This window comes from Malurus melanocephalus, unplaced genomic scaffold (genome assembly GCF_030028575.1).
Source record: "Malurus melanocephalus ecotype Western Australia unplaced genomic scaffold, MMel_1.1 scaffold_11, whole genome shotgun sequence".
NCBI classification, from domain to species: Eukaryota; Metazoa; Chordata; class Aves; order Passeriformes; family Maluridae; genus Malurus; species Malurus melanocephalus.
The window spans coordinates 1,574,375-1,591,254 of NW_026623243.1; the positions used below are offsets into that span (position 1 = coordinate 1,574,375).

The 16,880-nt window shown below is 40.6% G+C and overlaps 1 protein-coding gene across 1 annotated transcript in view; it reads left to right on the forward strand.

Moving 5' to 3' along the window:
- Positions 1 to 11,517: 11,517 nt before the first annotated feature.
- The window catches only part of LMOD2 (leiomodin 2), a 5,734-nt gene continuing 371 nt past the window's right edge, over positions 11,518 to 16,880 (forward strand). The window contains exons 1-2 of the mRNA XM_057378595.1: positions 11,518 to 12,118; positions 15,898 to 16,880. The exon at positions 15,898 to 16,880 is cut by the window's right edge and continues 371 nt beyond it. Coding sequence (XP_057234578.1) covers positions 11,846 to 12,118; positions 15,898 to 16,880 — 1,256 coding nt within the window. The 5' untranslated portion in view covers positions 11,518 to 11,845. The remainder of the gene's footprint in view (positions 12,119 to 15,897) is intronic.

Sequence of the window (16,880 nt, forward strand, 5' to 3'; positions counted from 1 at the left end):
GACCATTTTATTGAATCATCTAGTGAGAAAAAAAAAATAGAACAACCATGAAGCAAGGTRAAACCCCTAAAATAAAATAAAATAATCCCTTTGCAAATTTGGCACATAATTTTTTCAGCTGCATCTTGTTTATCTGTTCAAGTTTCTAAGGTCAACTATCTGCRCTTCAAGAACTTGTGAACCTGACATGTGCTTTGGAGGAAACTGATCAAAGAGAGTGATTTCCACTGTCTGAGGCTGCAGCTCCACCAATTCCAAAAATATTTGAAGTCACTTTGGGTGGCAAGGAATGTTAAAATATCCAATAAGATAAGGGAAGTAGCAAAGAAACAGAACAATAAACACACCAACAGGCTAGAACTGTTTACTAAAAAAAAAAATGATTAAGTCCTCTGTGGAGCATCTTGTTTATGCTTCTTAAATGTTCAGGAAAATTTTCTGGTTTGGAAAAGTTGCATCAATTTACACCAGTAAATAACTTGGACCATTTTTAGCATTTTGTTCAGAAACTTACAGACAGTGCAAAAATTACTGTTCAGTGTTCCATGTGTTTGGCAGTACTAATTAGGTTAACTGTGGGASTGCAGTTAACATAATTACAAGTACTTCTCATAAAAACTTAGCATTGAAGGATTTCTGGTATATGTGTATGTGTTAACAGCCTTGTGTTTTAATTGTATCTTTTGTCACTTTCTTACCTCCAGCAATCTTACAAATCAATGTGGGAATAAAAAACATGCAGTGGACAAAGAGCATCAATGTTGGCCAGCAGCAAAGGCTGGCTTTGTGGAAAATGGGCAAATCATCCCAGTATCACAAATGATAAAGGAGAAGATCCACTTCTTACTGATAACTGCCTTCTCTCTCTGTGTTTATGCATCATGAACGGCAGAGCTTCCTCTTTGCTCAGTACTCACCTCAGTTCCCCTGTTGGCTTGCATGGTTTAGATGCTGGTCATTATTTTAGATGAAACGAAATGCCCAACACCTGAGGAAATGTACCCAGCATTCTGCTCAGCACTCCTCATGCTTCAGGCGATAAGCTTATGTTAAAGATGCTCCTTATGGTTTAGATGATTGCTGAGCTGTTTCTAAGAAAAGGGGAGTTGTTTTTTTTTTTTTTTGTTCAAGGTACCTTTTTTGTATGTTCAGGTGTTACCTTTATCAGCCAGTTTCTATTTGACCATCATACTGTACAAGAATTAACTGGAATGTACTTTTCCTGGGGATCTGGAGGGTAGTGGAGAATTTTTGTTTTATGAGATGGTTTCTTGAGGAGTAGGTTTTTGAAAACCTCTCATCTCATTTCCCTCCCCTCTTGTGCTGAAAACAAGCTTCAACTGCACCGCAATACCCCACTCTAAAGAAAGATGATTCCTTTGGAAGATGTTATGCTATTGGTAGACTTAAATGAGTTTTACTATACATGAATAATTTAGCTATATTAGCTTCCAGTTTCTGTTAAATGTCAAAACATCTTCATGATTCTGAAGAGAATAAATAATGAAATTAATATGAGAAAATACAATATATAATACAATTATCAGTATTGAAATATTCAGTTATCTGACTTTTTATTAACTTTCATCAGATGCAAATACTGTATTACCATTTTAAGGCCATGAGGCATTCTGAAATGTCTTGCTTTCAGCTCTTTTCAATAACTGTAAGTSTGTGAAACTCCAGCTATATTCAGCCATTGCTTTTAATGAATCCTGCAAAGAGGTGACTAGAGCTGATGAAAATGGTCTTCCCCTTATGAAATGACATGAAAATGACAATTTAGTTTCCTAAATATTTTTTTTATACAAACTCCTGAAAGTGACATCTGTCATCATTGTATTGTTTATGTGATGATTTTTATGTTTTTCTGTCACTTAACAATGTGGGTATGGATATTGTTGTGCATCATGCATTTCAATCCCAGTTTCATCGAAGAAGAGGATCAGCTTAGCACTTAGTAGATGATGCTCATGATTTAATTATTCCTTTTTATTTTAAAACCCTGATGAGAGGATGCTTCAGTAAAAAGGTAAATGCTCCCTCCCTCCTATCKTTCATTCCACAGGTGGAACTATATTGGTATTCATTAATCAAATGAAGTATTCTCTAAATACCCCAGTTTGAAAGTCTTCAGGTGTAACTTTCACAGTCAAAGCAGAGCCCACTAAGATAACCACTTGAACTTGTCTCTGTACACCTCTTATTTTGCCCTTGGGTTTTATATTTGCTACCAAAAAAATATTTTGTTTTAATAAAGTTTTAACTTAAATCGGTATGAAATTTAGGAGGAAAGTACTCTGGATTTGTTTTTATGATGATCTAGAAATCACTTTGGATATAAATGTAAGTTCTGTATCCTCCTTCAAGGTGGAGATGTCAAAACTTGGAGTGTTTTTCCTGGTTTCTTATCTCGACTSATGACCCCTTTGTTTAATTTGTGTTTCCTCTCCTCTGGCCAGCTGTGGCAGGAGAGAGCAAGTGGCTGTTGTGGGCGCAGGCGCTTGGCCACGACAACGGCTCCACTGGCCAGTGCATCGTAGACATACCAGGAACAATGTGTGTATGCTTCATAACTTATAAACTGATACTTCTTTGTGGGAATTCCTAATCAGGCTTAATCATAGTAAGTCTTAAATTGTGGTAATTTTCATGAATACAGTGACCACAATGCAAGAGTTGGGTCATTGCATATCTGATACAGTATACTGCAACCAGCAAAGGAAACATGATCAAATAGGGCTTTAGACAGGAGATTTTAAACCCTTTCTGTGGCTAGAGCCAAATTCCATTAGTAATTTTAGTTCACGGGCAGAGGTTTATATTTAGGACCTCATACATGCATCAGGCAATAGTTACATTGCCTGCAGCATCAAAGCATTCAGATCTAGCACTGAGCATTGCCCCATGTGTTTAAAATACCATCAACTAGTCCTTTGAGTATCATTAGGTAAGCTAAAAAGACATGGTATTGGTTGTTTTTATCTTTTAATCAATACAGCCAGGCCCTTTCTGTTGTTTGGTTGCCTGTTTTTGGAGATGGCCTTATACTGGCTTAAAGCTTTTCTGTCCTTCACCACTGATGTTGTTTATTTATTGAAGACTCCTGCCCTCCCTCCCTTCCCCCCACTCCAAATACTAAAGCAAGTACTGCAATATGAGAAAGTGTCTTTCATGTTTTCAAGTTTTGTTTGTGAACCRAATGGAGGAAGAAGAAAAACTTTATTTAAAATTCAATATGAGGTGAGATGATAATCATGGAAACGGAACTGTTTTCCCCAAGTTAGGTTTATGGCACAGCTAGGAACTGAACACAACTCTTTTGACTCCCATATTTTTCAGCCAGAACATTTAATACTTCTRTGGACTTGACTATGTGGTGGTAGGAGCAGGAAATATGCCTGTACCAGAACCGGTRGTTTTGTGAAAAGAGGCAAAGGCATCAACGCCAGCTGGAAGAATAAATTCCTAGGAAAAAAATACTTTTTCTTTTCCCTGCATGGACTGTGATTGAACCCTTGCAACACTAGAATTTAATTTTCTGACTATTTGGGTGTGTCTCACAGGCTGTTCCACCGCAACCCAATTCCATGGCATGCCCACCCCCGGGTGAAGTTGTCTACAAGTAATTAAATGCCCTGGCACTGATTCAGGCATGCTGTGGGATAGGGACTCCTATCAATTTGGGGACAATGTTTGAAATCAGAGGTATAATTTGGTTTCTGTTTCTCTTAAAATCTGACACAAGCAGCTGTACCAGACTGATGAGGTCTCAAAGGAGCCAGACATTCAGCAGTGGTTACATCAGCCTGTTCAGCACTCGTGGGATGGACTTGGTAGCTGTGAGTGCTTTCAGAGCTCAGTGAAGGAGGGAGCAAATGACAGCTGTGAGTCCTGTATATGACCAGCTATGCCCTATAGAAGCCATAATGTTGTGTGGGTCATCCATTAAACTCCATGCCCTGATTACCACCTAATTTTGGGAGCTGGCACAGCAGAGCTTGTTCTGGGTATCGAGGTGGGCAGCAATTTCAGTGTTTCACTGCAGCAGTCTGTGTTCTGGCATGGGCTCCTAGAGCCTGAGCTGCCCTATCCCAGACTATTGCCATTAGTACAGGAGTCACACRTGGAAAAACATAGTCACAAAGGCACAGGCTCTTTTGTGTTTACCTTGGGGTAAAGGGATTTTTTCTGACTATTAATTTGGGCAGAAAAATAACCCCTTCTAAAATATCCATGGTTTGGCTATGACTTGCACRGACATAAATTTGTGATCACTTATCTCTGTAGAACAAGTCTTATCTYTTTCGCTTTTCCATCACTTCCAGGGGCTGGAACATAAGTCTTGTGAGGAGTGGCTGTGAGAGCTCAGGGTCTCCTAAAAAGCTGTAAAAATATCTTAGTGAATGGTTAGTAGTCATAAGACTGTATAGCAGTATCGTTGTGGTGACATGTACAGTGTATTTGCATTTAATTTTCAAATTTCAAATATTCAGTAGAAATCTCTACATTTAATTGGGCAAATCTATTGTCATTTGTCCTCACATTCTGTGCAAGACAGATATGCCCAGAACTCTTGTTATCATTAATATGGGCTAACAAACCCCCTAAACCCCAAAAACACCACAACACCCCCCCCCCCCCAAAAAAAAAAAAACCAAAAAACCCCAACATAATGAAAAATGGTAGAGAGTTAGCATGGTTTGTGCTGCTGCTACTATTTAATTCCCTATGTAGTATATAATTTGTTTATATTGCTGGCATCTCCTTTTAAAAAAATCTTCATAAACACACACTTTAAAAAAAGTGACAAAGGAAATGCTACATATAGAAGTAAGTACCTGTTTTGCTTTCTGTATATAATGAAACAGAGCCATTTTCTAAGCTGAATGACAAACTGTAAGTTTGGCTGTTACATGGAGAATTGTCGGGGACTCAGGTATTACCGAATGATGAAATCCATGCAGTTTTCATAATCACTTATAATTTAATAACTACCTGATGTGGACATGCATATTACAGTGTATTTGCAAATACCACCACAAATAATATAATTCTTACATTGGTAGATTTAACTTTATTTTGCTTCATTTTTTAAAGAGTAAGCTAACTGCATCCTGTCGAAATTGCCCTTCCAAACCCCACATTTTTTGTGCATGCAGCAGTTCCTCTGCTACTTTGCAATACAGTGGCCTCTACTTCCTTTCCAAACCTGTTGAGCAACATTGCGATGTAATTCCAAACAGCTGCTGTGGTCACCCTATGTCTGTACATCAGTAGCAAGTGAAATGATTTCTATATATAGTTTGTAAATCTGTTGGCAATGTTTGTAAAGCAGACTGAGATTCTTCCTGAGGAATAAGAGCAGCTATATGAAAGCAAGARCATTAAGACCATCCTTGCATACAAAGCAGTTTATTTTTTTGGTGTGGCAAAAATGAGGAAATGGCCAGTCTGCAGAGATGTGAAGAAGCACATGCTTTGGGCAAAATCCTGGCAGGAATAGTTTGTGCCATCAAAGATAAGCAGGTTCATCTCCTGCTGTTATTACAGAACATGACACTGTACTGACACAAGATGATTAAAAACTATTGGCTGTGTAGGAAGGAAAGAAAACTGGGAATGGGAATGGGAATGGGAATGACATTTATTCAATAAGATTTTGTTTTCCCTGTTGTCTTCCTTTTTTTTTAGTGTGGTTCAGGTGCACAAAAGGAGCAATAAACATGCAGTCTGCTGCGCCTTTGGCACTAAGCTGCATCCTCTGTGCATAATAAAATAGACCCCCAAGATCCATGCACAAAGGTGCCTGTGCAGTGAGTGGTTTTCTTTCTTTTAATTAAAGGTTGAGAAATTTGTTAGTTCAGGAATGTTCTTATTTGCACTCCGATGTATTTCTCTCCCCGTCCTTCCCTGCAGTCAGGTTGACTTCTTGACATCCCTTCCAGGATGCATCCTTTCTGTCTTCTTATCAGCAGCGCTATCAGAGCCCATTCACTTCTTCACTCCCTCTTCTGTCTTGATGCATAAGGCAACCCAAACTCTCCCCCAAACACCATCAAAATACATTAGATTAGTGGTTGCCTTGTGGCTTGATGTTATACGGTATGTAGTTGTGTCCCCAGCAACTGTTGAGAAAGTTGTTTTCAAAACTGACCAGACCAATAAGGCAGCCCACATGCACACGTTTTTGAGTGAAAGCTGATTACTGTTTGTGATGGTCTGAGTASTTACTCTACAGTCTGGACCTGGAATGTGCCCTCCTGGTAGCCTTGAGTGTGTTGCAGGGAATCTCTGGGAAAAATCTGTCTTTGAGYTAGGATGCTGAATCTGATTCTCAAATGAAGACTGGTTTTGAATCAGAGTCATCTTTGCACTTACCCCACTTTTCATTGCATGGATGACAGGAAAGATCTTTTTCTTCTGTGTGACTCCCTGTTTACAGCATCACCCAGAGAGATGGACTGGACAACAGAATCATCTGGCATAGAGAAAAGCAGCTGAAAAATTGTTCCTTCAAATGCCTTCAGTGCATGCTTCATCCCATTTGCTCTGCYGGTAGCACTGTTAAATGTAGGTGATGACACATCCTTTTCAGGCACAGTACCGTGCGCACGATTTTCACAAGTTATGCGAGTCTCCCAAGGGAAAGAGCTGCAGCTTGTCCCATCAGTCTGCCTCGTGGCCCTGTGTGCTTGCCAGGCTGCTTGACCCTGTGCCTCTCCAGGATGGTTTGAATTCTGCATGCAACCTGGGCCTGTACACGCAGCATACAAAAACTTTGACACACACAGAGAAATATATGGAGATATATATATATATATATATATATATTGCTGTAGTGGGAGGGGGGAAACAGGCAGTGAGGAACACAGGGCAGGACACAGGGGACGTGCAAGGAGGAGTAGGAAGGAGAGGTCAGCAAACAGTCTCTGGAGGTGACTGAGAACAGTGAGGGGCTTGCAGGGAAGGCAGGAGAGGGGAGCCTGCAGGGCCAGGGGTGGAGAAGGCAGCACAKCAGCAAAAAGGCATGAAAGGGGGAGCTGTGAGAACTCAGGGGCTCATGCCTTGGAGTCTGCTCAGAGTCCATGGCAGGAGAGAAGAAGCTGGTTAAGGAATGAGGGCTGCAAAACTGTGGGAGGCAGGAGCAAGCAGCACTGCAGAAAGCATCAGGAGACATGGGGGAAGCCCAGACGTGCTGTGGTRCATTGTTTTTAATGTGCTCTATGGCAATTGGACCCGTTCCTGCAGCGTGGGACTGAGCTCGGYATGAGCCAGCGCATCTGTCTGACAGGCTGTCCTCGGAGCCGGGACTGAAATAGCCGCYGTCCCTGCCTCAGGACAAGGTTGTGCAGCCCTTTCTTTGCCTGCCTGTAGTTTTCCCTGCACTCCTCTGAGTGGAAATATACATTTAACTGCRGGCTTTGTCCTGCTAAGGGGTGAGCACCACCTGCCACGTGTGGCTTGTGTCCTTTCAGCAATTGTGCCAATGTGCCCCACGTGTAGAAACGTGAGAAGTGGAACAAAGTTCTGTAGGCTGCTGATTGAAATAGTTGATTGCTTGGAAAGACAAAAAGGACACTTAGAAGGGTTTCCTCTTTTAAAACCAAGAAAAAAAGATCACCAGGTTAAGAAAGATTGAAAGCCTTGTCTGAAATCTAGCCACTGAAAGCCAGGAACCTGGGCTATAATGACATGAATCGTCCTCAATAAAATGGATGCTTTCCAGTTCTCATTTGCTCTCATCTTAACTCAGGTTATCAAGTGAAAAAAACCTTTTAATCATTCTGTGGAATGAGTGATGAGCTTTCATGGCCTATTGGTGAAATGGTTAATTTCTGCACACAGGATTTCAGCAGGGCTTTAGASAGGTGAGTTTGTGTTTTCTGTCAGGAGGTGGCAAAGCATTTCATCAAATCATCACAAAGATCTTTTAGGTCATCAAGTCCAAATGTTAACCTAACAGTGCTAAGACCACAACTAAACCATGTTCCTGAGTGCCAGATCTRCACATCTTTTCAATACCTGCAGGGATGATGACTCAACCACTTCCCTGGACCATTTGTTCCAACAATTGACAACCCCTTCCACGAAGAATTTTTTCCTAATGTCCAGTYGGAGGATTCATCCTAAACAGCAGTCAATGTAGCCATGATAAATCTGCCCTCCTGTACCACATATGGTTCTTCTCTTTTCACTGCCTCCTRTGATGAAGGAAGTTCACTGTGCCACCTCACTAGCACACAATGAACCCTTCCTAAATTGTTTATAATGGTGTAAATGAGAATATAGCTAGGGGGATAGAGCACTTTGTTCAGACTGCTGGGCTTTTTGCTTGGTTTTTTTTCATAAATCAGAACTTGTATAGTGTCTGAGAAAAGAAACAGGCACAAAATATTTTGGGCAAGAATGCTAATAACAGGACAACACAATCACTCCTGTCTTTGTTGCCAGAGTTCCTCTTGGAAGTTGGAACCTGTGATCTGAAATGCTGTAGTGGTGGGAAGCTTCAGCCATGGCTGATATTCACAGGAACTGAACCCTGATCAGTTGAAAAGCTGAAATCCTTGCATAATGCAAGAGACCCCAAAATTCCAAATCAGTGGGTACTTTCAGTCTTAAGGTTTCAGTACCTCTATTTTTCTTCCTTAAAGAAGTGGCAACACCTTCAAGTCCTCTGAAAAGGCCACTGGACGATTGAAGTCATTGTTAACCTTACTTGAYTGAAGAACAGGGGCAAAATGAAATGCTGAAAGGCATCAAATGTGTGTAATCATTCCCATGCAACAAAAAAAAAAAGAGTAAAGGTCCTGAGTACTATGGGTCTAGGACCAAAGTATATGATTACAGAACTATGGAATTAAGGAGTGTTTCAATTCTCATCAGCAGGCAACAACAAATACTATTCCCACATTTTCTGACCTGTGAGTACTTAGCTTTACAGTTTTAGCAACTTGTTTTTTTTCTGTGAGTGTAATTTGCCGTGTGCTTCAGMCTTATTAATTTTATTTAAATTGTCCTAGAAAGTGTTCACAGGTCTTCATCTTTGGCCATTTCCCTGTAAATTACCACAGGTGTCATATAGGATCAAGAAAGGACACAAACCTCTCATACCCTCACCCAACTGTGCCAATTTTCCCCCTGCTTCAGGGCAGAAATGTACAAGAAAGTACCTTGTCCATCTTTAGTAACATCTTTAAATTATCTTACGGCTAGAATGAGCATCATTTTATGTGTAGAAAAACATCAACACTGGCCCAATGTTATATCATGCCTCAACAAGGAGTATGATTGAGGGTAATATGTTATTAAACCTTCCTCTGGAATATTATTTTTGAATAATACATGTTGCTTTTTGAAGCTCCTTTAAGTTTGGAAAATGTGATTTTTATGTAGAAAACTTTGAATAGACAATTAATGTATTGGTAAGTTTGTACWCTGTATTGTGGACTCTCAGCTCAGGAAAATTGAAAAACTTACAAATTTTGTTGTACCTGAGAAAAAAATAAAAACAAAAAATTCAGATTTTTCTGGGAAACGGTATATTTGAATAGATTTATTCTTTAACATCATTTTTTTTGCTTTTAATATTGTGCATATCAGTATCAAYATTGCACTAATAAAATATAGCATATTTCTAAAAGTATTTCAGTTTCAATCAGCATTTTACAGCAGAAAATCTATCCAGTGAAAATTTCTGAACTCCATCAAAAAGTGTTTGCAATAAAATGTCTGCAAAAATGCACCCAAGAAAGATAACTTTATTGTGCTGCTTCTCTGGCTAACTCCAATGATAACAATGTGAACTGTTGTCTAGACATAGTGAAGAAATAAAATTACTTGCAATGCAGTTGTATGTATATAATTAATGCCTATGTTGGTTCTACCAAAAAGCACTGATGATGCAAAGTTAAAAGAGAAAATGTACTTATGATATTTTCCTAACCTTTCACGTTTTACAGAATTTGGCCCAGGCTTCACTCCGCAGGTGCAGCTGAAAGAGTGAACACAACCCCTATGGCCCCACTGACTTCTCTGTGTGCACTGGACCCATCAAGGGACCTCATCCTGTGAAGATAATGCTCTTAGTTCCATAAGCCAAGCATCTGCCTCCTTTTTTTTTTTTTTTTTTTTTTTTTATCCAAAGGTTCTGTCAATGTAAATGAACTGAAAATATTTATTTTAAGGTGTACAATATTCTTATGTCTGCTTTACCCAATGTGTTTTGTAGGTTAGGAAAGACTAAGGTTATATGCTTTCATGCATTTCTTGATCAAGATAACTGCATGAAGTTCATAAAACACATGATCAAAGGAAAAATGTAATTTCTTTATCAAATCTTTATGAAAATCATGCTCAGTCTCCTGTCTTTGCTGTCAGTAAAGCAATATGCATAATGATAAAACTGTGCAATTTGGCTACACAGCAGGCATCAGTTCAGGTGTCCAACCCATAATGACCGAAAAGAGATGATRTTGGACAAGAACAGTAGTTCAGATTATGTTCACTTACATTTTTATTAGATATTGGCTTAACTGTCTAAAACCCACTGTGTGTGTGATTTAGGAAGGTTGATACATATTGTTATAGATGCATTCCTACTTCCCCGTACCAAAACCTTCTCTCTTGCTCAGCCTCCCCCTCTCTCACAACACAGGTTGGCAGATATTGCTGGCCTGCGTGTTTCAGAAAATGTTGCTAGTTTGCCATCATTCACTGCTAATAGACAAAAGAAAAAAACATAAAACAACCATGTCAGAAAAACAAAAAAACCCCAATAAACAGCACAAAGCTTAAYCTTTCTTTTTGTAATTTCTTCTTACTGGAAGATACCTGTCTGTAAAGATAATATCAGAATAATATATTGTCTATTAGCAGGAAGGATAATGTAGCTATACATTTAGAATAAAGAGCTGAAGGGCACTCTCCAGCTGCACATCACTGAGTGACAGCGAGCAGCAGCCACCAACAGAGCAGCCACTAGAGGCCTTCAGTTGCTYGGGCTGTCAGAAGTGATGAAGGGACAGCCCCCCTGCCCACCCACAGCCCATGTCCCCTAAATCTCTGGGYGACTCTGTCCTTTGCCACCAACAGAGCACAATTCTCCACATGAAAAAAATCTCCCAGGTGCTCCAAATGGACATGTCAAGCTGATTCTCGCTCTGATAGCCCTAGAAAAAAATAAATGAACGAATGAATAATTCAGTTGTGTGCTTTGTTACAGGCAACATGACACTTCGGGAGCGGTGCTCCCCAGAGGTGCTCCCACRCTGACCTCCTCCCCTCGGCCGCCTTTGTGCGATCCCAGCTGCCTGTAAACACCTTGGCGGGATTACGGCATTCCACCACAAAACCGTGAAAGCGAGAGGAAGTCCACTGAACAACGGCAAGGGTGTTTTATTTCCAGCCCCTGTGACAGCTCAGGATTAAATGGATTTTCATTGTTCTTTCCCTACTGCAATTTGGACARGATGCCAGCGTAAGTGCGCCCGGGGTTTTATTTGGTGCCGCCCCCCCGTCTGTGAGGCTGGTATTCTCCCACTAGCTGCCTGCTCTAAATATGGCCATGGCCAGTGTGTCAATAATCCCCCTCTTTAAGGGACCTGCAAACATTAGTGTTGGGACATTCTTGCTGTTCAGATGTCTAGCTGACGTCTGATGCTTAAAACGGAGCATGCTTTCATCCCTCCATGCATTGTCGTAAGCCCCCGATGATGACTCTTAAAAGGGTGCCTCTGGCTATGCAGGGAAACAGTTGCTGACCACACGAGACACAGCTTGCTTGCTTCAGCCTTCTTGAATGCCTGGTCACTTCAGCTTTGTACCAGCCTGACCAAGCAGGACCATGTCTACCTTTGGGTATAGAAGAGAGCTCAGTAAATATGAAGACATTGATGAAGATGAGCTCCTCGCTTCTCTCACTGAAGAGGAGCTGAAGGAGCTGGAGCGGGAGCTGGAGGACATAGAGCCCGACCGTAACCTTCCCGTGGGACAACGGCAGAAGAGCCTGACAGAGAAAACACCAACAGGGACTTTCAGCAGGGAAGCGCTGATGGCCTACTGGGAGAGGGAGACCAAGAAACTCTTAGAAAAAGAGAGGTTGGGTGCCTGCGAGAAGGTAAGATGCTGAGTCATTTGCTGTTTCCTAAAAATATTTGGGGTTATTCTTCATTGGCATGATMTGACTGACTGAATTCATTCACTTTCAGTCTCTTGTAGCATTTTTAAGAACATTGCTAGCCATACTTCTGTGCCTGCTATAGCACAGAGTATTAGCTCAGAGAGATTTTTCTCTCTCTGGAGGTATCTTAAATGCTTGGTTTAGAACAGAAGAAAGTGCATAAAAKCTATCATTAATGATTAAAATAGGAAAAAAATTCAAAGGGCATTTTAGAAATTATTAATAGGTAAAGACGTGGGCTTTTGGATAGTGTTTGATTTTTTTAAGAAAGCGGCAGGAAGTGCCTTTTCCTTTCCTTAATAGCCAGTATTGACTGCTGAGAAACATATCAGGRAGATAATTTTGAATATGTTAAGTCAGAAGTTGAGTAAGTGGATGCCAGGCTTTGTGCTCTCTGGAGGAAAGCAGCGTTGCAGTCAGCAGTTTGTGTTGCTTTGTCCCTGCTGAGGATCCTTGGCATGGTTCAGGAGTCTTCTGGCAACTGTTGTCAGAGGGCAGCTGTACATTATTTAAAAAGTGGCCTGGGACAGAGTYATCAGTCAAACCATTTAACTGCATTCCAAAAAGAACAATCAATAATGTTTGTTAGGCAACTCATCCTCCAAAATAAAAATGTTGATAATAAAAGCCAGTTCCTGAACTGCAAATGAACAGTACAGCTGGGCAGGAGTGAAGGGCTCAGTCTTGGCAAGCAGTGAGCACTCTCAGTCTCAGCTGATGTCCRTGTTGGCACCTCTGATCCTTGCTAAAAGTATTTGTGAGAGAGAGCCCAGTCAAAAAGCAACTTCTGCTTCCATGATGGCTCCATGTAACTTCAAAGTGAAGTGGGGACTTGGGAATTTTTAAGCACTGCTTCATACGAAGCTCTTACTCTTTTTGTAAGGACATATTTTCCCATGTTTAAGCAGAAAGCAATACAATAAAGGGCAGAGACAACTGAACTCAGAACCTCTAACAGCCTTGATTCGGGAGCTTGGTTCATTTGTGAGGAGATAATTGCAGTTTATACATTRGATAAAATATCCTCCTAGAGGAAAGTCAGATGGATTAAATTACCCTGCAGTATCCAGGATGTTTTTACATGTAAGTGTTTTCTCTTGGTTTTGAATGGTGGTGTAACCTCTTTGCAGGCAGGAGCACAGACCAGTAGCTGTCATCAGACCATTAGTATCAGCTTGCAGACATCAACTTCACTCCCTGTTTGTCAGTCCTASAGAGTCAATGGCAAGATTAATGTTTATTTCCAGCTTAGCTTGGAACTCGAAACCTGGGCAGTTCCAAAAAACCTGCTGAACAGGTCTAGCTCAGTATCTTATATAATGGCAGGATCTTCCTCTTTTTTTCTCTTTTACCATGTTTCCATACGGCATTAATGTTGGGTACTGGCTAAACCTGCCAAAGTACTGGCAAAAGACTCTATACTTTTTGATCTGAGAAAAAACTTCTTGATGCACCCTTAAATAAGAAAAGTTTGATATGCTGGTATAGAGGGCACAAAGACTCTCTCCCCTGAAGGCAGTAAGAAAGCTCCTTGAAAGCAATTTTCTTTTAGCTTTCAACTGTCTGGAATCATACATCTTTATGTAGGATGGTTTTTCGTGTTCTTTCTATAGTTAGTGGTGAGAGATCAGCTGCTCCAAAAGGCAAACAACCTGCAGATAGCCTTTTAGGGTGAATAACTTGTCCTCCAGAGATATTTACCTAGGCGTTGACTAGTGCAGTCCTAACTTTTCATCAAATTACTGCTACAAAGTAAGAAGCCCTGCAGGCTGCCGGCAGGAGTACTGTACCGCAGTGCTGCCACAGTAAGAATACATCTCTGTGCATCTGCAAAGACAAGAGTATTTCATTTCAAAACAATCATGCAGTTTATTATGACACCAGRCAATGTATGTGACAGGAAATTAAATCCCACTTTTGACCTCAGAAGTGCCAAAAAAGTCAAGTATTCTTTTTTTATTTATCTTACATCATTAAACATACTAACAGTGCATTTAAAGGCACCTCCTTCTGCTCATCTGTAGTATATATTCCTAGAGAGATAAAAGCAAAGCCATGAAGAAAGGTTTTCTGATACCTGGTGTTTTCAGGTCCTAAACCCCTACACATATACAGAAGCTACAGATATAAATCTTAGTCCCATAATAAGCCTGTAGGCAGCTCACTGTCTCTCACCCTAAGGGCCTTGCTGCACATGTTCTACAGGAGAAGAAATGGGGCTGGATCTTACAAGATCTCTGTGTGCAGGCCAATGCAGTCAGAGCCTGCAAGCCCCCCAGGCACTGAATGCTCAGCAACATCAGGCAGAAACAGCTCAATGTCCTGTTTCATTACAGTTCTGCAAACATTACACTTAGCATATTTTTTTCCATATGTCCCAATAGAGAATTCTGTTGAAGATTGTATTTTCACAATTCTCTGTTTTCAGAGCTGGATAATTAAGCAAACTTACAATTGCACTGGTTGTCCAAAACCAGGCTGTCCTGTTGGTAACACTTTTGTTTTCTGTAAACAGTATCACTGTGTCTCTGCAGAATGCACTCACTTTGGAAAGTGCCCTCTAGTATTTTACAAAGACTAAAGTGCAAATGTTGGTAAAYAGTGCATACAAAGCAATTATAATTCATCCAAAATTTTATGAACATTTGCAATTGTAAAGAAAAACACATGCCTATGCTTTTTCCAGTAGACAAAACATGACATGGAAGATCCTTTTGAGCAAGAGGTTTAAGACTGTGTTGTAGATTCTGGGTTCAGTATAGATCCCTGCTGCACTACTGGAGTCCTCCATGTGGAAAGTGAGGCTTTCCTGGTGTGGAGACCTTTTCCTGGTCCTGTGCCCAGAATTCTCTTTTGCCACCATAACTGCTAAAGGCAACAAGSAGAGCTTTGGGGCATGGTTCGAAATTTACCCTCCTGGTACTCACCAAACACACTAAAATAACCTTGTGTTTCAGAGAAACAATAGATTTGCTCTGTAGACATAACAATTTACAGTATGGCAGCTGGCCTGTGACAGCACTGTCTTAGCTCTTGACAAACATGAAGAAATTTGGGGGTTATTGACCTTTGKTTACATGTTACCTGTGGGAATGCATCTGAATCCTTTCTTCACAAATAGTTTATTAGTATGGACAGCCCATGCAATRCATCCAGAGTATTTTTTATATGACTTCTGTAATTTTGTATTGTTTTGCATGCTGGTATGCAAKATTAAACATGCAGACATGATTTTTATTTTAAACTATGGCAACCTGTAATTTTTTAGACATATTAACATATGGAAGGGAGCCTGAGATGTTTAATCCTCATGAAATGAAAAAGCTTGTTGCTCATGTCCATTCTGAAATTGTTGTCTTATGTTTCTGCTGTCAAGGATCCAAATTACATCCCCTTGTGGAAATGCCAACACATAGAAAACATGAAATATGTCCGTGTTTTAATACCTTGTATCAGGTTTTCCCTTGGCAGAAATCACTGACATTGGTAAAGTGGTTGCAATTTATGCTAAGCATTTTCTAAAGAATGCAAAAGAAAAAATGTTAAAAAGGTGTTGGGTGAAACATTTTCTCTTCTCCTAACTGTATCTGTTAATCAATGTTAGCTTTCAACATTAACTTACATAGTTGCAGTATAATTGTTCCTAAATTGTGCTAAAAGGCAGTGGTTACCTTACTTCAATCATGTTTAACACCCATACCTACATTCCTGTTCAGGATTCTGAGCAAGAAGAAGAAGAAGACAATTCTGAAGAACTTCAAGAAGAATGTTTCACAGAAAGCAATAGTGAAGTGTCTGAGGAGGCATATACTGAAGAGGATGAGGAAGAAGAAGAAGATGAGGAGGAAGATGAAGATGAGAGTGATGATGATAATGAGGAAGAGCAAAATGCTGCAGCTGGTGTAAGACCTGAGAATGGCAGGAGTTCTGACCACATCAGACACAAAAAGTGCAACGGTGCAAAGGATAATGAAAACTTCCTCAATGGCCACGGTGGAAAAGACAGCGATAATCGGGGCTCAAAAAGCAGTGCCATCCACCCTTGTGGAAATCCAACAGTCATTGAAGATGCTTTGGAAAAAGTGAGGAGCAATGACCCTGACACCACAGAGGTCAATCTGAACAACATTGAAAACATCACTTCACAGATGCTTATACAATTTTCTCAAGCCCTGAGGGACAACACGGTGGTGAAGTCATTCAGCTTGGCTAACACCCATGCTGATGACAACGTGGCAATAGCTATTGCTGGTATGTTAAAGGTAAATCAGCATATAACCAGTCTGAATATCGAGTCAAATTTTATCACAGGCAAAGGTGTGCTGGCCATCATGAGAGCTTTGCAGAATAACAAGGTTCTGACAGAACTGCGGTTCCACAATCAAAGGCACATCATGGGCAGCCAGGTAGAAATGGACATAGTCAAACTGTTGAAAGAGAACACCACTCTGGTAAAGCTGGGGTACCACTTTGACCTTGCTGGCCCAAGAATGAGCATGACGAGTATCTTGACAAGAAATATGGATAAACAAAGGCAAAAGCGCATGCAGGAGCAGCGGCAACAAGAGTCAGGTTGTGACGGAGCCATCAACCCAAAGACCAAAGTCTTGCAGAAGGGGACACCTCGGTCCTCACCTTATGTATCACCTAAAAGCTCACCGTGGTCTTCCCCAAARCTCCCTAAGAAAGCAGTGCCAGC